The sequence below is a fragment of the Mesoplodon mirus genome, assembly GCF_964341445.2.
Source record: "Mesoplodon mirus genome assembly, chromosome: 17".
NCBI lineage: Eukaryota > Metazoa > Chordata > Mammalia > Artiodactyla > Ziphiidae > Mesoplodon > Mesoplodon mirus.
In genome coordinates this window covers 1,233,517-1,256,326 of record NC_138993.1, presented here as the reverse complement: position 1 = coordinate 1,256,326, position 22,810 = coordinate 1,233,517, and the positions used below count along the sequence as shown (strand labels likewise).

Genomic DNA, 22,810 nt, shown 5'->3' with positions numbered 1-22,810 from the left:
TCTCTGCGCTTCCTGGACTTGATTGACTGTTTCTTTTCTCATGTTAGGGAAGTTTTCAACTATAATCTCTTCAGAAATTTTCTCAGACCCTTTCTCTTTCTTCTTCTTCTGGGACCCCTGTAATTCGACTCTTGGTACGTTTAATGTTGTCCCAGAGGTCTCTGAGACTGTCCTCAGTTCTTTTCATTCTTTTTTGTTTATTCTGCTCTGCAGCAGTTATTTCCACTATTTTATCTTCCATGTCACTTATCCGTTCTTCTGCCTCAGTTATTCTGCTATTCATTCCTTCTAGATAATTTTTAATTAATTTATTGTGTTGTTCATCATTGTTTATTTGCTCTTTAGTTCTTCTAGGTCCTTGTTAAACCTTTCTTGTATTTTCTCCATTCTATTTCCAAGATTTTGGATCATCTTTGCTGTCATTACTCTGAATTCTTTTTCAAGTAGGCTGCCTATCTCCTCTTCATTAGTTTGGTCTGGTGGGTTTTACCTTTCTCCTTTATCTGCTGCATATTTCTCTGTCTTCTCATTTTGTTTCACTTACTGTGTTTGGGGTCTCCTTTTCGCAGGCTGCAGGTTTGTAGTTCCTGTTGTTTTTGGTGTCTGTCCCCAGTGGGTAAGGTTGGTTCAGTGGGTTGCATAGGCTTCCTGGTGGAGGGGACTAGTGCCTGTGTTCTGGTGGGTGGGGCTGGATCTTGTCTTTCTGGTGGGCAGGGCTGCGTCCAGTGGTGTGTTTTGGGGTGTCTGTGAACTTATTATGATTTTAGGCAGTCTCTCTCTTAATGGGTGGGGTTGCGTTCCTGTCTTGCTAGTTGATTGGCATGTGGCGTCCAGCACTGGAGCTTGCTGGCCGTTGGGTGGAGCTGCGTCTTAGTGTGGAGACAGAAATCTCTGGGAGAGCTCTCGCCGATTGATATTATGTGGGACCGCGAGGTCCCTGGTGGTCCAGTGTCCTGAACTTAGCTCTCCCACCTCAGACGCTCAGGCCTGACATCAGGCCGGAGCACCAAGACCGTGTCAGCTACACAGCAACTCGTGCAGATGTCGCAGTGCCAACCTGGTTCCAACTGACGCTGTGAGGAAGGAAGGAACGCCGAACCGCCCTCACCAGCAGAGCGGGAGAGGCGAGCGCCTCCCCCATCCCCCGTCATGCCCACTGTTCCTGCGCTCTAGCATCCGACGCCTCTATCTGGCCATTTTATATGCCTTTTCTTCTGTCCTCAGAACCAGTATCATATATGATGAAGAGAAAAAATAAAACAGATAATAAAGTGACTGTGGGAGAGCCCACAGCCCAACTCGAGAACTTTCCTGGTCCTGAGGTTGCTGTAACTGGAGTGGTCATCCACTCCTGTTGCTAGCTGCCCCGCCTGCCAACCCTGCAGGAGAGGTGGCCGCTGTGCTAAATTTTAACATTCGTTTGTCTTAAGTTCTCTGATCATTTACATGGTAAGCTGTGTCGCTGTGTGAATATTATACCACACCTTGTTTTCCCATTCTGCTGTAAAGGAAATTTTGGGTTTCCCTTTTCTGCCATTACAGTGTTAAAGTAAACGTTCTTCCACGTGTTTCCTAGCACACTTTCGTGAGACTTTCCTAAGGTCTAAACCTCAGAATGGAAGTTTTGGATCATAGGCTATGTAACATTCAGTTTTCAAAGATAGTTTCCTGGGACTTCCCTGGTGGTCCAGTGATAAGACTCTGTGCTCCCAGTGCGGGGGGCCCGGGTTCAATCCCTGGTCAGGGAACTAGATCCTGCATGCTACAACTAAGAGTCCGCATGCCACAACTAAAGGTCCCACGTGCTGCAACTAAGACCCAGCGCAGTCAAATAAATAAAATAAATGAATAATAATAATAATATTAAAAAGATAGTTTCCCATTGTTTGCTCAAGTGACTGGACTCCATGCTCATGGTGGTGTCTGCATTCCCATTGACCCACATCTTCACCAGCACAGCTTCTGCCAGACTCACAATATGGAATATGATCTTAATTTGCTTTCCCAGGAACTAATAACATTGAACATCTTTTCATAGATATCAATACATAATACCCATGATTATTCTTATGAAATGCTTGTTTACTCTGTTGCTTGTTTTCCTATCAGATTGTCTTTTCCTTACTGATTTAAAGAAATTCTTTATATATTCTGCACACTAATTTCTTATTGGTTTATTTGTATTGCAGATCTCCTAGTTTTGTGGCTCCTCTTTTCACTTTATGGTATCTTTTTTTAAATTTGGAATACTTTTAGATTTACAGAAAAGTTGCAAAGCTAATATGGTATTCCCATATACCTAGTTTCCCCTAATATTACCATCTTGTATAGCCATGGTACATTTATTAAAACTAAGAGATTAACATTGGTGCATTTTTTAAAACAAATTTATTTATTTATCTATTTATTTTTGGCTGGGTTGGGTCTTCATTGCTGTGTGCGGGCTTTCTCTAGTTGTGGCGAGCGGGGGCTACTCTGTGTTGCGGTGCACAGGCTTCTCATTATGGTGGCTTCTCTTGTTGTGGAGCACAGGCTCTAGGCATGCGGGCTTCAGTAGTTGTGGCACACGTGCTCAGTAGTTGTGGCTCGCAGGCTTTAGAGCGCAGGCTCAGTAGTTGTGGCACACGGGGTTAGTTGCTCCATGGAATGTGGGATCTTCTTGGACAAGGGCTCTAACCTGTGTCCCCTGCATTGGCAGGTGGATTCTTAACCACTGTGCCACCAGGGAAGTCCCAACATGGGTGCATTTTTATTAGGTAATATGTAGGCTTTATTTGGGTTTAACCATTTTTCCAACCATGTTCTTTTTCTGTTCGAGGATCCAGTTATATCATACCATACTGCATTTAGACTTAATGGTATTTTTTTCTTTTTAAATATTTATTTATTTATTTTGGCTGCGCTGTGTCTTAGTTGCGGGATCGTTTAGTTGTGGCATGTGGACTGTTAGTTGTGGCATGCATGTGGGATCTAGTTCTCCAACCAGGTATTGAACCCCGGCCCCCTGCGTTAGGAGCGTGGAGTCTTACCCAGTGGACCACCACGGAAGTCCCTAGACTTGATGGTATCTTTTGATGAACAAATGTTCTTCATCTTAGTGTAGTTGTCATTGTCAAATGAACTTATTGACATTTCTTTTATAATTTGTTTTATTAGTTTCCTGCTTCAGACACCTACCCTTCCAGTGTTTTCTTCTAAATGCTTTAAAGGTTTGCCTTTCATGACAGTGCCATCTTAGAATTTACTTTCGAATATGGTATCAAGTAGGGATCCCATTTTACTTTTTCCCATATGGATAACAGGTTTTTTCAGCAGCATACATACATACATTCATTCATTCATTTATATTTCTGTTTCCTTTTCTTTTTTTGCCGCCAGTTTTATTAAGAAATGATTCACATAGATCACCATATAAGTTTAAGGTGTACAGCATAATTTTTATTTACACATCTGTAGTTTGGTTTATATGTATTGTGAAATGATTATCACAATAGGTTTAATTAACATTCATTATCTCATAGACACAATAAAAGGAAAAGAATAAAATTTTTTCCTTGTGATGAGAACTGTTAAGATCTTCTCTCTGAACACTTTCCTGTACACCACACAGCAGTGTTAGCTGTAGTCACCATGTGTGTGTTACATTCCCAGAACTTAATTATCATATGACTGGAAGTTTGTAACTTTTGACCACATTCCTCCAATTTCCCTCCCCCGATACCCCACCTCTGGTAACCCGAAATCTGATCTGTTAAGATTCCATATAGCGTTTGTCTTTCTGTCTGATTCCTTCACTTAGCGTAATGCCCTCAAGATCCATCCATGTTGTCACAAAACATGGTGGGATTTCCTCTTTTTTTATGGCTGAATAATATTTCATTGTTATGTGTACCACAGTATCTTTATGCATCATCCATCCATTGACACTTAGGTTGTCTCCATGTCTTGGCTCTTGTAAATAATGATGCTGTGAACATGGGAGTGCAGATATCTTTTGGAGTTAGTGTTTGTCTCCTTTGGAAAATACCCTGAAGTGGAATTGCTGGATCATATGGCAGTTCTGTTTTTAATTTTTTGAAGAGCCTCCATACTGTTTTCCACAGTGGCTGTACCAGTTTCAGTCCCACCAACAATGCACAATGGTTCTCTTTTCTCCATATTGTCATTGATGCTTGTTATCGCTTATCTTTTTGATGGTGGCCATTCTAACAGGTGTGAGGTGATAATCTCCTTGTGGTTTTTATTTGCACTTTCCTGATGATTAGTAATGTTAAGCATCTTTCATGTACGTGTTGGCCATTTGTACATCTTTTTTGGAAAAATGTCTATTTGGGGGCTCTGCCCAGGTTTTAATCAGATTCTTTTTTTTTTTTTAATTGAAGTATAGTTGATTTACAATGTTGTGTTAGTTTCTGGTATCCACCAAAGTGATTCAGATATATATATCTGAATATATATATGTTCTTTTCCTTTATGGTTTATTACAAGATATTGGATATAGTTCTTTGTGCTATACAATAGGACCTTGTTGTTTACCTATTTTATTTATAGTAGTTTGTATCTGCTAATCCCAGACTCCTAATTTAACCCTCCCTCCCTCCCTCCCTCTCCCCTTTGGTAACCTTAAGTTTGTTTTCTATGTCTGTGAGTCTGTTTCTGCTTTGTAAATAAGTTCATTTACATCTTTTTTTTTTTTTTTTTGGCTGCGTTGGGGCTAAGTTGCTCTGCGGCATATGGGATCTTCCCACACCAGGGATCTAACCTGTGTCCCCTGCATTGGCAGGCGGATTCTTAACCGCTGCGACACGAGGGAAGTGCCTGCAGAATTTTTAAGGATGGCCGTTCTGACCGGTGTGAGGTGATACCTCACTGTAGTTTTTTGATTTGCATTTCTCTGATAATTAGCGATGTTGAGCATCTTTTCATGTGCCTGTTGGCCATCTGTGTGTCTTCTTCGGAGAAATGACTATTTAGGTCTTCTGCTCACTTTTTTTGATTGGGTTGTTTGTTTTTTTGTTACTAACTTGTTTGAGCTTTGTGTATATTTTGGAAACTAAACTCTTGTCAGCTGCATCATTTGCAAATATTTTCTCCCAGTCAGTAGGTTGTCTTTTTGTTCTGCTTATGGTTTCCTGTGCTGTGCAAAAGCTTACAAGTTTGATTAGGTCCCATTTGTTTATTTTTGCTTTTATTTTTACTGCCTTGGGAGACTGACCTAAGAAAACTTTGCTATGATTTATCTCAGAGAATGTTTTTTTGTCTATGCTCTCTTCTAGGAGTTTTATGGCATCATGTCTTATATTTAAGTCTTTAAGCCATTTTGAGTTCATTTTTGTGCATGGTGTGAGGGTGTGTTCTAACTTCAGTAATTTACATGCAGCTGTCCAACTTTCCCAGCACCACTCCTGACTCTTTCTCCCATTGTATATTTTTGCCTCCTTTGTTGAAGATTAATTGACCGTAGTTAGTTTATTTCTGGGCTCTCTATTCTGTTCCATTAATCCATATGTCTGTTTTTGTGCCAGTACCACACTATTTTGATTACCGTAGCTTTGTAGTATTGTCTGAAATCTGGGTGGGTTATGCCTCCAGATTTGTTCTTTTTCCTCAAAATTGCTTTGGCAATCCTGGATCTTTTGTGGTTCCATATAAATTTTAGGATTATTTATTCTAGTCCTGTGAAAAATGTCATGGGTAATTTGGTGGGGATTGCATTAAATCTGTAGATTTTTTGGGGTAGTATGGCCATTTTAACAATATTAATTCTTCCAGTACAAGAGGATGGGATGTCTTTGCATTTCTTTGTACCATCTTCAGTTTCCTTTATCAACTTCTTATAGTTCTCAGCATATAAGTCTTTCACCTCCTTGGCCAGGTTTATTCCTAAGTATTTTATTTTTTTGTGATTTTTAAAAGGGATTATTTTTTTACTTTCCCTTTCTGATATTTCATTATTAGTGTAAAGAAATGCAGCCATTTCTGCATGTTAACCTCGTATCCTGCTACCTTGTGGAATTCATTCATCAGTTTATGAAGTTTCTGTGGTGGCCCTGGCCCACCCTTCATGGGCACTAACAATGGGGCTTTTGTGGTGGACTTGGGCTCATTCCTGCACACACCCCTGGTTGTGGCTTGGACTACACTTCAGCCCCTTTAGGCTTTCTCCACGCAGCCAACCCCAGTCCTCCCCCTGCATTTGTCCTCTGAAGCCCGAGTTCAGCCCCCAGTCCCTGCCCGCACCAGCAGATGCATCTAGGACTGGGGAGTGCAAGGGAGATGGCCAGGACCCTCTGCACGTCTCTCTGTCCTGCCTGCCGCAGTCCACCTGCTGTGCTCTCCTCCGAGTCTCTGAAGCTCCCTGTGTGTCCTGCTCATCTCGCAGCTGGTGAAGGGGCTTCCCAGGGTGAGGGCACCTTTCCTTTTTCAGAGCTCCCTCCCAGAGGCACAGGTCCCACCCCAATTCCTTTTTTTTTTTTTTCCTTTTGGTCCTGCCTAGCTACGTGATGATCTTTCTTCCAGTTTTGGTTGTATGAGGTCTTTTGTCAGCGTTCAGTGGGTATTCTGTGAGAATTCTTCCACGTGTAGATGTAGTTTTACGGGACGGGGTGAGCTCCACATTCTTCCCTTCTGCCACCTTGATCTCCCAGCCTTAATCATATTCTTAATCCGTTTCTTTAATGTGTTTTTCTTTTTGCTTTTATTTTGTCGGGTTTTTTATTTAATTTATTTTATTTGTGAGTGGCGAGAGTTTCGTATATAATTTGGATATTAACCCCTTATCAAATCCATGGTTTGCAACTATGTTTTCCCCATTTGTTAGGTTGCCTTTTTGCTTTGTTGCTGGTCTCCTTTGCCGCCAGCAACGTTCACCGAGCAGCCCTCTCTTTCTCAATTATTTGTGGGACTATTGGCGCCATATATCTAGTGTTCACATAGTAGTGGTTCCTTCCTCAGCTCTCTGATCACTTCCATTGCTCAGTTAGTCTAGCTTTGCACCTACGTTTTGCTTTGTTTTTGACTGACTGACTGATTGATTGATTGATGGCTGCGTTGGGTCTTCGTTGCGGTGCGTGGGCTTCTTATTACAGTGGCTTCTCGTTGAGGAGCATGGGCTCTAGGTGCATGGGCTTCAGTAGTTGTGGCTCACGGGCTCTAGAGTGCAGGCTCAGTCATTGTGGTGCAGGGACTTAGTTGCTCTGTGGCATGTGGGGTCTTCCCGGACCAGGGCTCAAACCTGTGCCCCCACTGCTCCATCAGGGAAGCCCTGTTTTGCTTTGTTTTAAGGGGATGTCAATTCCCATCCCCCTCCCACCCCAGATTTTCAGAAGGAATTTGGATGTATTTGGCTTTTTATTCTTCTATATAAATTTTGTCAGTTTTTCAGATTGGATTGTGCCTGGGATTTTAGGGATTCTTTAGTGAAGAATGGACATCTCTATTGTATTAACTCTATCCATAAATGTGGTACTTACACTAATTTAGGTCTAAAATTTTCTTTAGTACCTTTTATATTTGTTGCTGTTATAAGTAGTATCTTTTGTAAGCCTAATTTTTGAGATTGCTGCTGGCATAGAGAAGTGAAGTTGGCATTTGTATGTTGATCTGATATTTACTACTTTTTCAAAATTCTTATTGATTCTAAAAACTTGTTTTTAGAAGCTTTTTAGTCTTTTCAGTCGTCACAATTTGTATTTCTGATGCTTATCATATGATACGTTTCCTTTTCTTACAGTGCAGTGTTGAATACAAGTGGTAATAGAAATCTTTTCTGGTTCGTCATTAGGAGTAACGTTTGCTAAAGGTTTTTGAGCTCTCCTTTATCAGAACCGCAACATGACTGAGTACTGAATATTATTAACTGTGTTTCTACTTAATCCGTTGGTGTGATAAATTGGTTTCATAACGTTTCTAATCTTAAAATTGCCCCTGCATTTCTGGGGTCCACCCAGCTTGAGCATGTGTCATGGCCGTTGTGAATGGCTGGGTTTGTTTGGTATCAGGGTTATAGCACTTACTGGATCACCGTCCAGCTCATTCTCTTTTCCTCTCTCTGTGGATCAGTTTGTATAAGGTTGGTTGTTTTTGTTTTGTTTTTTGCTAGTTCAGTAGATCTCACGTATAAATTTACTAAGCCTGGTATTTTCTTTGGGGGAAAAATTTAAACTAAAAAGTTTAAACAGTTAGTTATGGGAGTATTCAGGTTTTCTTTTTTCTTTTTTCTTTTTTTCCTTGATCCAAATATAAAGATACATTTTTCTAGTAATACATTTATTAGAGTGGAATATATCTATTTCTTGTAATTTTGTTCCTAGTATTTCAGAATACAATTTTAATGTGAAAATGGTATATGCTCATTGGTGAAAATAACTCAAACAGTGCATGAAGTTAAAATTCTCCAATAATCCATCATTTATTATTTTCTTGGCATCTGTTTATTCACACGTAGACCTATATAATACCTTTATATTATGATAATTTTATGTCATTAATTGGTGTTAGAAGTTATGTTTTTAATGTAAAAAATTAGGGGAATCGTGCAGTGAATGGTTCAATAAAGTTATTTGTACTGTTTTCAGTAATGCTGCAGCAAATACTCTCATACACAAATCACCGAGTGACTCTCCTGTTAAGTAGACATTCTTAAATCAGTTCCATTTTCAGTTAACCCCTCAAATGGTGTCTTGGTCTAGGTAAGGCTACCTTTCACAGCTGCTCTTCCATGAATCGGGCAGCCTTTAAAAGAGTGGATGTGTCCTAGAGAGATAGAACAAAGGGTAATAAGCATAGTCGTGAAAACTATAATAGAGATTATTTAATTTTTTTATAATTTTTTGTTTCATGCAAAATTTCTGATGGCTTATTATAAAAAGAACATTTAGAATGAAATAATCTTTTCAGAGCTTGCCAAAGACAGAGTAGAAAGTCAAGCCTAGAGAAAAAGAGCAGTCGTGATATTCAGGCTGTAATATCTGTACATACAAGTTTGACTTTTTAGAAGGTCTGAAGATACAGTTCCTTAGGAGGATCTCATGCAAAAAGAGGAAGCACACCCGCTTCTCAGAGGAATGTTTCTGAATAATAAGTAAAAAGAAAAAAGAAAAAATCTCTTGCAAAGCTTCATATAGTGAATGATATGGAATCCTCAATCCCATGACAACAGATGATGCTTGAACAGGTTTTATTTGGCTCTTTCTTACAACATTGTTTAACCCTCAGTATACCACCAGGGTCTAGTTTTTGAGTTTCGTTTTTGAACAGTTCTTTTTTTTTTTTTTTTTTTTTTTTTTGCGGTACACAGGCCTCTCACTGCTGTGGCCTCTCCCGTCGCGGAGCACAGGCTCCGGACGTGCAGGCTCAGCGGCCATGGCTCACGGACCCAGCCGCTCCGCGGCATGTGGGATCTTCCCGGACCCAGGCATGAACCCGTGCCCCCTGCATCGGCAGGAGGACTCTCAACCACTGCGCCTCCAGGGAAGCCCCTAACTATTTTAAAATGTCAGTTTTTCATGACTTTTATTCTTTCTTAGAGACTTCAGAACGAAAAGAACATTTATTACCATGTAATTATCTTAGTGTAAATCTAAAACACATTATGGATTTTTAGTGATCTGATTTCTTCCATATCTTGAAGCATTTTGCTATTTCCTGATCTTAGGAAGTATTTCACCATTACTCATCACCTCTCATCCATAATAAAAGAGAGACTAAAAGAATAAGAAAATGGAGGAACGATAGAGTCACCTACAAGGATGGTATAGTAGTGAAATGAACCCCCACAAATAGAATAAATGGCTACTCTTCATTATTTTTCAGTTTTCTAATTGCATTTTCCAAAATATAGCACAGTCTTTTAAGAAGTCTTGAGGTAACCATGTTTTACGTTTTGTTGTTACTTGTTGTTTTTAACGTTTCATTGGATGCTATTTGAAATTCAGAATTTTTCATTTTCTGCCCGTAGTAACAAAGAAAAGGAAGTTGTCAGAATAAGATGTTTCCGTGATAAATCAACTCAGAAGGTGAATGTAAAGGGACAGCTGCACTCTGGGCTGTACTGATGGTGGTAAACTTGACAGTATAAGTAAAATCCGAGCCCGAGTTGTAGGGGATCAGTTTTCTCAAACTCAATAATTTATGAGCAAACAGTGTATTTCCAAGGACCAAACGAACATATGGCATTCCTATCCGGTCAGTGATTCCATGGAAAACCTTCACCCAGTACTTTGTGAGTTTAGAGTTTACTAAAGGATATTGACAGTATTTCTGTATCTCTTTTGATGTTCATGCAACAGCATTTACTTAATTATGGTTTGTAATTGTATTGATGGTGAAAGCAGTATTTACAAAAGGGGTTGGAAGGAAATAAATGATGTAATGAAAAATATTGGTTGAATTGATCATTTTTATTGGTATTTATAAAAATGAATATGTTACTGCATTTATGGAACCAGGAATATGGCTGTCCTTCAACAAAATTATGAGCTGTCAAAGTTTTTAAAAGTGTAAAGCATTTTGATGGTACATGAGCGAGCAGAGCCAGCATTAGTAGTGAGTTAGAACCTCCTAGAGTTAGATTTTGCAAGTACAGTTGGTCCTCATCATCTGTGGATTCCATATTTACAAATTCACTTCCTTGCTAAAAATCCTTTGCAACCCCAAAATCAGCACTTGTGGAACTTTTCATGATTATTCGTGGACACGTGTGTGCAAAGAGTGACGAAAAGTGTGATCCGCCGGCTTGCTTGTTCCCAGCAGGAGTCAAGCCGGGTAGTCGCGCTCTGCCTTGTTGTTTTCACCCTCACACCATAAACAGGTGTCCTTCTCACTGTCTCCAGTGCTTCATTTTTCGCATTTTTGTGTGAAACAGCGTTTTCCAAAATTCTGTCACAAAATTTGAAGTTCTTGCAGTGCAATGACTGATGAGATGATTTTGCTGTTTCCCATGACCTCCAGGTGTTGTGCCCAAGTGCAGGGAGGGTGGGGTGACCCTTAGGGAGAAAATGTGGGTGTTAGATGAGCTTTGCTGGACAGGCTGCTAGCCCTGAATCAGCAGTGCATGTGAAATAAGGTGTCTGTACACAGAAGCACACATAAACAAGGTGGTTATTGACCTCTCCACCTGCGCATGATGAAAGCTGCAGTGACCAGAGTATTAGCTAATTCAGTGTTTGCGGGGAGTTTGTAGGACACAAACACCACAGGTAATAGTAAGAGTCCAGTATTCACAACGAGAACATATCCTAGTTAGTTACATTCAAAGAATGTTGCCTGTTTTCAGTATAAACACTTTCAAGGCCAGAAAAATAGGAATAAAATTTGGGTTTGCTATTTTAAAATTCTTAATAAAATTATCTGTGAAGTTTTTTTCACTTTCCCTTTAGTCTTATGTAAAGTTTTCACAAAATTACTTTAAAAATTATTTATTTATGCTTGGCTATGTTGGGTCTTCGTTGCGGTGCACGGGCTTCTCATTGTGGTGGCTTCTCTTGTTGCGGAGCACGGCTCTAGGCGCACGGGCTTCAGTAGTTGCAGCACGCAGGCTCAGTAGTTGTGGTGCGCAGGCTCAGTAGTTGTGGTGCACGGGCTTAGCTGCTCCGCAGCATGTGGGATCTTACCAGACCAGGGATCGGACCTGTGTCCCCTGCATTGGCAGGCGAATTCTCAACCACTGCGCCACCAGGGAAGTCCCCACAAAATTACTTTTAAATATTTTTATTTTTATTTTTATTTATTTATTTTTTTTGTCGTACGCGGACCTCTCACTGCTGTGGCCTCTCCTGTTGCAGAGCACAGGCTCTGGACATGCAGGCTCAGCGGCCATGGCTCACGGGCCTGGCCACTCAGCGACATGTGGGATCTTCCCAGACCGGGGCACAAACCCGTGTCCCCTGCATCGGCAGGCGGACTCTCAACCACTGTGCCACCAGGGAAGCCCCACTTTTAAATAGTTTTTAAAAATTTAAAGGTTCATTTGATGCAGAATATGACAATTTTTCTTTGTATTCCATGGGCTAATAAAAGCAAAAGACATAAAACACCATTCACTGGAAGCAGTTCCTTAGGTGCTTGTGTATTCTCACCTGGAGGTGGTATTCTGATGGTCCAGCTTATTACTCTGGAATACTAGAAATAGATCTCCCATTACTTTCTTTTTTGAGTCATTGACAAATTGCTGCAATAACAGTTTGGGGTGGCGTTCTCTGATGGAGGTTCTGGAGTTGGTGTATTTGTAGGCTGAGGCCTGTCTGCTTTGGAAGCCAGGAGAGCACGTTGTAGACCATTGCTGTAGACCTTTCGTGTTCGTGGTTCCTGGTTCGCTACCTGTTAACAGAACATCAGAAACTGGATTGTGCGAAACAAAACCTTAAGGTCGGATACATAGCTCGCAGGCTCTGCCCCTTTATTTTTAGCAAATTACTTACGAGAGACGCCATCATTCAAAACTGACCCCGGGGTGTCTGCTTATCTCTTGTGGCCTGTAGTGTATTTTCTGCAAGTGTTTTGCTTGCTTCTCACTTTTTTCCATTGGGTTGAGCTTGAACGTCAATGAATGGTGTGTTATTTAAACACAGCGCTGGGCACCTAAGTGTTCTGAGGTTCACTGAATAGCGATCTAGTGAATTTGTGGATGAAGAAGCCGATGCACCACGTTACTAACAAATGGCAGAATTCAGACGTGGATTCTTCCAGGCGTGTGAGACGATGAGCAGAGCTGCCTGGCGTCCTCCGTGTGACCTCTTCCTCCTCAAGTGGCGGAATCCTTTGCTCTGAAGCTGTGTTAGGGCCCAGCCTGTATATGGTGGTCGCATCCAGGCCTGGCCCCTTCCAGTCCATCTGCTCGCCGTCCGCAGGGCTTCCCCGGGGGTCCTCACACACGCTGCGCTTTTCCTGAGTGTCCTCCTGCCTCGGCGCCCTCCTCCGGCTTCTGTGAGGCCCATCCTTGCCTTCCTGGTTTCTAATAAAATGTCAAGGAGCATCTGTGAAGCTCTCCCTGTGTGTTCTTAAATATGCTAATTAGGCCAGTCTGTTCTCATCATTCTTCAGTTTTTCTAAAATCATTTAATCTTACTTTAATCTAACAGTTCTCATCTTGACTACAGAAAAACGTTAACATTATTTTTGTTTGAAAAACACATGATCTGCAAAGCGCTAAATGGCTAGTCTTTTACAGAAATAAACATTAATTCTTGTTTGCCTAAGAATTTAGATTAAGTTAGAAAGATTTTAGAAAGTTTAATAAAAAGCCTACACATATTTACTGCAATGTTTGAATTAATCAGTTAATTTTAAGACGAGCCCAGTTAGCTTGATCATTGATTAATAATTGGGAACCTTTGTTAAAGGAAAAGCTGTAAACCTGTCTGTCTGTATGGCTGTGGGATGCTTGCTGTGATGTCGGTCTTACTCTCTGGCCATCTGTCTTGTGAATGTCCTTTGCTCTTAGCTGGATAAAGACGACATGGTGTACATGGAAGCATATGACAGACTGCTGGAGTCCTGGCTGACGCTGGTCCAAGACGACAAGCATTTCCATAAAGGCTTTTTCACCCAACATGCAGTTCAAGTGTTCAATTCCTATATTCAGTGCCACCTAGCAGCTCCCGATGGCACAAGGAATTTGGTAAGTTTTAAGCCAGATTGTAATTAACAATCTATTTCATCATATAATAAATACTAGAAACATAGGTGAGCTCCTTCAGAGGACTTGCTGAGAGCATAAGATGGAGAGCAAAAGTCTAAACAGGTTCGTGTTTTGAGGGATGTGGCTTGTAGTTACCTTCATCTCCTTAGTTTTCAGTAACCCACCTGTGTCCTGCTAGTTGTCAGGTGATATCCAGAGGGACTGTGAATCTTAAAGGTGTCCGATCTTTTCAGTGACAGAAGTTGAAGTCTCTGGTGTGGGAGGCGGGTGGTAGGTGTGCACCGGCTGTGTTTACGTGCGATAGTGGGCGGTCCGTACCCCCACTCTTGCTCTTCGAGTTTCCCCCTTTTGGGTACCTGCCTGGGCGGCCGGCATGGCACTGCTCGGCCTTCCCCTTCGCGTGTGGTGTTGCGGTTACGTGACAGCTCGGTCTTTATTTCTTTCATCGATAACAGACTGCCAACGGAGTGGCCTCTCGTGAGGAAGAAGAGATAAGTGAACTTCAGGAGGATGATCGAGACCAGTTTTCCGATCAACTAGCCAGTGTAGGAATGCTAGGACGCATTGCCGCAGAACACTGTATGCCTCTCCTGACAAGGTACACACGGTCCAAAGACCCCCCATGGACAAACACTGTCTATTCACAGTCCCCCGGCGAGCACTTACAGTGTTTAAGGACTGTAAACACCCCCTCCCCGCACCCCAGCACACGGAGCAAATGGACAGAAACACACTCATGATTGCGTTCCTTGGCTTGTCCATTTGGAGCCCAGGCACTACAGCATAGATGGCAGAGAGATTATGGAAAACATGGTATGAGAAGTGATGGGACCCGTATGAGTAACAACTTGGAATAACCGGTTTTCAAATGCCTGTTGTAATAAACCTTGATTGTTTGTAAAGCGATGTTTTAATTCTATGTCATAAACAATAAATCACAATTCTTAGAGCGCCATGAGAACATTGTGTACATAATAAATATTTTTGGATATGTGTTTTGTGCTAACATCTTAATTTCTGCTGTCTAATAAGTGGCAATAGGTCGTTCTGGGTCTTTGCTTACTGAGCTTCATGAAGCCGTTGATATTTTCCTTCTTGTAGTTTATTAGAGGAAAGAGTAACGCGGCTCCACGGGCAGTTGCAGCGGCGGCAACAGCAGCTCCTCGCTTCACCTGCTTCAGGCTCTGCTGACAGCAAGGTGCTGGATGATCTGTATGAAGATATCCACTGGCTTATTTTAGTTACAGGTCGGTTGGTTGTTTCTTTGTAAAATGTAATTGCCAGCTGAGCAGTCTCAGCCTTAAGAGAAGCTTCATGAGTTAATAACAGTAGTTCACACGTAGGGTTGACCTTGAGATCTGGATCCAGCTGTTGCATGTCACAGAGCTCTGGATGCTTTTCCGTACAGTATTGGCTGGCATGTGTTCGGGGCCTGTTCTGTGCCACATGTTCTATGTGGAATTCACGGTAGCCCTGCAGCAGTACTATTTGTAGGTGTCAGGGTTGTCCTCGTTGCTGTTATTATTACTGTCGTTATCAGTTATCACCCCATCTTATACGCAGAGAATCTTGAGACGTGGAGACCAGCCCTGGTCACACTGGTGTTAATGTTTGGAGCCAGAGTTCAAATCCCAGCAGTCGGACTTTTCTTTAGGGTCTTCTTCTGCAACCATGTTGTCAGTGTTTCTGTATTTTAAATAATCAGGAAAAAAAAAAACAACAACCTTAATGTTTGGAAAGGCATTCCCAAATATTGACTTTTGATAAAGATAATAGTAGAATTCCTATTAACTTTACAGAATATAGTACTGAAAATTATTAAAAGGTCACAGAGTAAAAAGCCTACATGTCAGTATGAATTATCAAATTGGTGAATAAAACTTTTGTCCTTTGTCCTTTCCTGTGTTTTTGAGGGTTAATTATCTTAGAAACAAAGTTTCTTCTCATCAAACTTGAATTAACATATTAACATTTATAATTTACTTTTACATCAATTTATATGGTGTATATAAATCAAATAAAACTGAAAACATTTATAGTGCTATTTGTTAAATGTAGATTGTTAAGTGTTCATTTTTAATTTTTTTTAAACTGAAGGCTACCTCTTAGCTGATGATACTCAGGGAGAGACTCCGCTAATACCTCCAGAAATAATGGAATATTCCATTAAGCATTCATCTGAAGTTGACATTAATACAACACTTCAAATTTTGGGATCTCCAGGAGAAAAGGCTTCTTCCATCCCAGGGTACAACAGAACAGATTCTGTGATTAGGTAATATGACCTCTATAGCTGTGCTCTTGTAATTTATTCTGTTTTATAAGTTCTGAGTTGACGGGTAGATGACTCGAGTGGCAGGCGGGTTGTTAAGCTGACACACGAAAGAAGACAAAACTCGGAGAAGCCTTGAAACAAACAAGGATGGCAAGTACTCAGCACATTTAAGCAATGCCACTCTGGTGGGAATTGACAGCTGTGTCCAGTACCGAGGAGGACAAGTATAAGATTATTCTGGATGCAGTGAGGCCTTGAAGGGACATTTGGTCTAATTCCTGCAAACACATCCCTTGACCATCAGAAAGCAGTGCTCATGCGGGTTCAGGCACCTGAATGAAAGCACCAAGAATGGAAATTCTTAGAAACCAGGTGAACATGAACACGTATTTATTGTTCAGGAAGCTGGAATGACTTTCCAGTGGCTTTCTTGGCCTCTCATAAAGTAGAAATATTTGTCCTGAGTGTGTGCGAACCTTGAGAGCCCTGTTGTAAGATGGCAGTGTGCCTCAAATGAAAGAATTCACTGTGATCTTCCTGAGAGGAGTGGTAAAACTTCCATTAATTCTTGATGGTGAAGTTAAGGAGGGATGAACGTGAACTAAATATTCTCCTAAAAGTGGATTTGAAAACAGCAATTTAAGTTTCAGCATCTTAAACTTTAAATTTAGGTTGCAGACAGAATAATGACATAATACTGGTTTTAGTCTGTTGCAAAATCATGAACTCAAACAAGGTGCTGTCCCCTCATTCTTTTTATTTTAATGCAAAATAACATAGATACCATTTAAACCTGTGCAATAGAAAATATGTTTTTTTTTTAAATTAAACTGTTAAGTGGATATCAAGGAAATGTTTGGGAATTTATTTCCTTTATTGTTGCATTCTCTGATTTGCAATAAAATGTCAGTGTCAATGTCAGTGCTCTATTGGCAAAGTTTTATTTCTTCCTTTTGCGGATGCTTTCAGCATTAGATGGGGTAATCGCTTTGGTCTGGTTCATGGTGAATGTTAACTGCAGAGTCAGTTCATTTCAGGGTTGCTGTCCTGTCGTGTTCTGTGCCACTGTTGTTGCCTGGGCAGTACCCTCAGGAATGCTTTCCTTGTATTTTCAGTGCTTTTACAGTTTTTGCCAGTCTTGGGGCTCAGTGAGGGAGCAAAACATTTTGGTGTCTGAGAGCAAAGCCTGTGAAGGGTTGAGGTGGGGACCGGAACAGCAGGAGTCACCGTTGTCCTTCAGTCCAAAGAGCGAGTGTGACCTTGAACGGCCGGAGGGAGACAGGCCTTGTTTACTAGGAAAGTGGTTCGCATTTCTTGAAGAAATCATCATTTGACAAGCAACTATCGAGTGCTTGCTACGTACCAGGCACTGTTCTAGAGCAGACAGATCGCTCCCCCTTTCAAGCTCCTCGTGTGGAGAGGGAGGAAGGAAGGGAATGGCGCTGTTGTTAGCCGACCGTCGGTGCCGTGGGAAGGAGGCCGGCTGCCCGAGGGCCAGGTGTGCAGGCCTCAGGGCTGTGTCGGTGTTACAGGGTGCCGTCAGCGTGAGCTTTACTTCACGTACTTGAGGGGCCCCACTGTTCTAAAGACGCCTCCCATTAATTTATGTGAACGTGTTTTCTCAGTGCTCATATCTATTGAAGTGAAAAACAGGAATTAAGTAACACATGGACTAATTTGGAAAAATCAAACCCTGCCACATTAATCTTATTAAGATACATCCATTTTATTTATTTATTTTAATTTTTTAAAATTGCAGTATAGCTGGCCTACAATATTGTGTAATTTACTGGTGTAGAATATAGTAATTCACAATTTTTAAAGTTTATACTCCATTTATAGTTATTATAAAATATTGGCTATATTCCTTGTGTTGTACGTAAAGTTTTATTTTTAATAAATGTGTTTAATAATTTATTTAAATTTGTGTGATATTTTGCTCAATTGTGTACTACTAAGTTGTGTAACGATAACTCAATCCAGAAGACATTTTTAACACAGTCTTATCACTGGAAATTTTAAAAAATTATATTTTAATATCTATATATACTTGTTTCAGAGAAGTATATGGTGTGATCGATAAAGCAAGTATAAGAAGCTTATTATATTAGGATAATAGTCTGTGGGGAAATGAAGTAGGAATAAAAATTTAAGGAGAAAAAGAAACAGTGTAAAGCTTCCAACTGTGAAGGGGAAAACTTGTTTCTCTTTCACATGGATGGTGATGGGTGTCAGAACTCTAGGATGATTAAATCCCAGTGCATACATTTACACAGTTACTGTGATTGCTTAATGCACGTTGTGTGGGGCTGCAGATCACATCCTTTAAGCTGTTTATTCTTAAGGGGAGCATTTGATACTTCAGCTTAAACTGCATTGTGAGATCGTTGGGCTAGTTTTGCTCACACACACTCTACAATCATTTTTAAAACTGAGCACTGTTGGCACAGTGAGCGTACGTAGTGAAACAAGAAGACCGTAAACCCACCTGTGTAAAGAAGGAGGTCAGAGAAGGGGGATGTCGCCAGCTGGGAAGGAGGTAGCAGTGGGCCAGGGGCTGAAACTGCCCGTGAGGTTTCACGGCAGGGAGATGGCTTCACTCACCCTGAGAGCAGCGATGAAAGCAGCGTTCCTGCCTTCGCGCCGATATACCTAGAATGGTGTCATGATGGGCTCTTTCGCTAAGTCCTTTGCCTCTTTGCCTTTTAGCTAAAGTCAGGTTAAATATAGATCCCTTGTGCCTCCCCTCCAAACCCAGAACAAAGCTTTTTTTTTTTTTTTTTACTGGTCTGCATATCGTGCTGTGTTAACGCTGCTCAGCGTATGAATTCTGTAGTGTAGAAAGGACAATACATGCACTTATGTAGGTAATTCTAGCAACGTTTTTATTTAAAAATACCATTAAAAGTCAAGTTTGTTAGGAAATAAATAGGACTGTCAGATTTAGAGGCAAGACTGAATATTCAGAACATTCTGGATAAGTCACTGACCTGTCCCCACACCATAAAATGACCAGTGTCCATGGGTTTTAAGTAGCTTTTAACTGTGTGCATTTCTCTGTTTTGAACCTGAAAAATCTCTTTAGACAGTAGTGCTGAGACTCGCACGTGTGATCACAGCCCAACAGAGGCCATGACTAGTCTAGCCATGACTCTCTTCCTTTTCTTTTCTCCTGCTTCCTGAAAGGTCAGCAATAAAATGGGGCATTTGTCTCCAACCCTCTTGAAGAAAATTTCAGAGAGTTGAGAAACAGAAAAGGGCTTTTTAGGAAAAAAATATGGTTAGACAGCCAAGAAACTGATAAAGGAATAAATTACTTCCTTTTTGTACCTACAGGCTGTTGTCTGCTGTTCTCAGAGTTTCAGAAGTTGAGTCTCGGGCAATAAGGGCAGATCTCACGCACCTGCTAAGCCCTCAGATGGGCAAAGATATTGTTTGGTTTCTAAAACGCTGGGCAAAGACTTATCTCCTGGTGGATGAGAAACTGTACGATCAGGTCAGAATGTAAAACCGTTTGACTTCGTTTGGATTTATGAGGATGGGAATTATAGAAATGAGAACATTTTTCTTGGTGATTTTCTCATCAGAATGTGAGTAAGAGCTGAGCATCTTCCACACCAGAGAAAACTGTGTGGACAGCATGCTGTTTTGTTAACTTCTTCCTAGAGCATATCATGTGATTTCTGCTTATTTTAACCTATATTAAGTTCAGAGCACTGTTTGGGAATGGATTAATTTATGTTCTTTGTATTTGGTGTGAATATGTGACTGTGTTTGTAATATGAGAGTAATGAAAGCTAATAGGAAAACCACACTGGGAAACGTCAGTGCATTGACGATGTCCTTTTTTGGACTTCGGAAATGAATACATTTAGAAAAGTGGTGTGAAGTCAGCAGTACTTCAGATTTAGTGCTCACTTCAGTTTGATTTCTCTACGGGGTTTTTTGTTTTTGTTTTCTTTCCTTTTTCCGGCAGATCTTTCTTTCTGACCTTAAAAAATGTGTTTTCTCTGAAGATAAGCGTGCCGTTCAGTACAGCGTTTGGAGCAGACACAGAGGGCTCTCAGTGGATCGTTGGCTACCTCTTGCAGAAGGTCCTCAGCAACCTCTCGGTGTGCAGCAGTGAGCAGGACCTCGCAAATGACACGGTGCAGCTGCTCGTCACCTTGGTGGAGAGAAGGGAGAGGTGAGCTGACGTGTGTGACTTCAGTGGAGTCTTTTCAAGTGGTGAACGGTTACACGGTCCTAAGGTCTAGGTAGACCCTGCGTTTTTGGAGCAATGTGTTTTAAAAAATATATCATAGTCTTGTTACAAATGCAAACAGGGCTTTTCCATGTTATGACTGAAGATTGCGTAGATGTTCAAGGATTTGTCATCAAAGAATCTTTGTGAGTAACATACATACTTAATTCAGTAATTTACAGTTTTAATATAGAATAGTCTTATTTGAATTTTCAGCTATCGCATTAGTATTATCCCATTTTAAAGATGAGAAACACTGATAATTTGACACTTAATAATTTAACTGTGCAAAGTAAACCTTTTAGTGCTTTCTACCACAAATCCTGGAGATGTTCTCAGTTTTCTTACCTCATAGGAAAGTGATTGTTATGACTACTGTCGCTGGCTACTAGTTGTTGGATTCTTGTAGTTTATTAGGTACTGTTGCAAACACTTCATATGTAGTATCTGATTTAATCACTTCACCAGAGTCTCAGCCACGAAATTTAGGGCTGTTATTACTGTTGTTATCTTTATTTTACAGGTCAGGAAACTGATAATTAAGAGAGATTAAATAAACTTCACATTGACAAACGGCTAATTGGGTCCGAATACAAGACTCCAAAGTCTGTACCAGGTTGTCTGTGCTGGACTTCAAACAGAAGTTGAAGCCCGTAGCCCTGCACTTTGTTTACTTAGTGCACATGCACTGTAAGCAAGTAATGCGTCTTGTCTCTCCCCGCAGGGCAGACCTGGTGATCCAGTGTGAAAGCTGGTGGAACCTAGCCAAGCAGTTTGCGAGCCGAAGCCCACCTCTGAACTTCTTGTCCAGCCCCGTGCAGAGGACGCTGATGAAGGCTCTTGTCTTGGGGGGCTTCGCTCACATGGACGCAGAGACCAAGCAGCAGTACTGGACAGAGGTAACCATTCCCCTGCCTTTGGCGGCTTTTCCGCGTCGCCTTGCCGGGGTTTCATCTGTGTGTTGCTGCAGACAGTCTGTGGAAACATAGCTTTTCTGGTATTTTCCCTCCTAACGAGTGGGTTGGCGCTTAGGGTTTGTCTGACCTGCTGACCTGCTTGCGTGAGGACGTTGAACGCTGTCGAGTGCCCGGCAGTTTAGACACCTTTTCCCCAACGCGAATGACAGCCTGAGCTGGTGTGTTGCTTCTCCATGAAGAACCCGTGACGTGTTCCTTTGTCTTGGACAAGGACATGCAAATTAACCACTGTGTTGGCTTGCTGGGGCTGCTGTGACAAAATACCGCAAACTTAGTGGATTAAACAATGGAAATATACTGTCTCACAGTTCTGGAGGCCAGAAATCCGAGAGCAAGGTGTGGGCAGGGCTGGTTCCTTCTGAGGCTGTGACAGAGGGCCTGGGGTTCCCGGCCTTTCCCGGAGCTCCTGGTGCTTCGCTGGCAGTCTGCGGTTTTCCTCGGCTTGCGGGTGCACCACCCTGATTCCCCTGCATCTCTGTGTGCCCATGTCTGTTCCAAATTTCCCCTTCTTGTAGGAACACCAGTCATACTGGGTTAGGGGCCCGCCCAAAGGACCTCATCTTAATAACTAATTACCTCTGAAACAGCCCTATTTCCAAATAAGGTCATGTTCTGAGGTACCAGGGGTTCGGACTTCAACACATCAGTTTTGGCGGGACGTAATTCAACCCATAGCCACCACCCTGGACACGTCGTCTTATATAATGAGGTTTAAATTGGGAACCAAGAGTTACCAGTGCATGTAGGTTGCCAGCCTGTAATCCCTGTGACTGGATGCCCTTAGTGTTGAGAAAGGGCACAGTAACAGAAATAGGCAGTAGTCTGTGACTTCAGAGCCAGAATGAAAATCAGCCTGACCATGTGTTTCCAGTTTAAATAATTTATTTTCATACGTGCAGCTTTAAATAGAATTAAGAGATCCTCTTCATGAATATGCCTGTTTACTCTTATACCCAGGGGAGTTGGAAGGGGAAAAACAGGCTGGAGCTTTGTGTTGGTCTTCACCCAGTAGGACAGAGGTTGGAGACTGCAGCCCACAGACCAAATCTGGCCTGCTGTTTTTATAAATAAAGTTTTAAAAAAATATTTATTTATATATTTGGCTGCGGCATACGAACTTCTAGTTGCAGCATGTGGGATCCAGTTTCCTGACCAGTGTGGGGATCGAACCCGGGCCCCCTGCATTGGGAACGTGGAGTCTTAAGCCACTGGACCACCAGGGAAGTCCCTATAAATAAAGTTTTATTGAAACGCAGTTATGCTTAACCGATTACATCTTTTCCGTGGCTACTTCTGCACTACAGTGAAATCGTAATTGAATAGTTGGGCCAGAAATAGTATGTCCTGTGAAGTGTAAAAGATTTACCCTCTGGCCCTTTATGAAATATCTTTTTTTGTTGTTGTTAATGGGAAAGAGATGAAGATAGTGGCAGAATCCTGTGAATGGCGTTGAGGAAGTCTTTTTTGTTTGTTTGTTTGTTTTACGGTACGCGGGCCTCTCACTGTTGTGGCCTCTCACTGTTGTGGCCTCTCCCGTTGCGGAGCACAGGCTCAGCGGCCATGGCTCACGGGCCCAGCCACTCCGCGGCATGTGGGATCTTCCCGGACCGGGGCACGAACCCGTGTCCCCTGCATCGGCAGGCGGACTCTCAACCACTGCGCCACCAGGGAAGCCC

General features: G+C 41.7%; 1 protein-coding gene across 1 annotated transcript in view; it reads left to right on the top strand.

The window, feature by feature from the left end:
* The window catches only part of XPO4 (exportin 4), a 109,944-nt gene that overhangs the window by 70,903 nt on the left and 16,231 nt on the right, over nt 1–22,810 (top strand). The window contains exons 11-17 of the mRNA XM_082602027.1: nt 13,442–13,618; nt 14,095–14,237; nt 14,741–14,886; nt 15,737–15,914; nt 19,251–19,410; nt 19,931–20,100; nt 20,882–21,056. Coding sequence (XP_082458153.1) covers nt 13,442–13,618; nt 14,095–14,237; nt 14,741–14,886; nt 15,737–15,914; nt 19,251–19,410; nt 19,931–20,100; nt 20,882–21,056 — 1,149 coding nt within the window. The remainder of the gene's footprint in view (nt 1–13,441; nt 13,619–14,094; nt 14,238–14,740; nt 14,887–15,736; nt 15,915–19,250; nt 19,411–19,930; nt 20,101–20,881; nt 21,057–22,810) is intronic.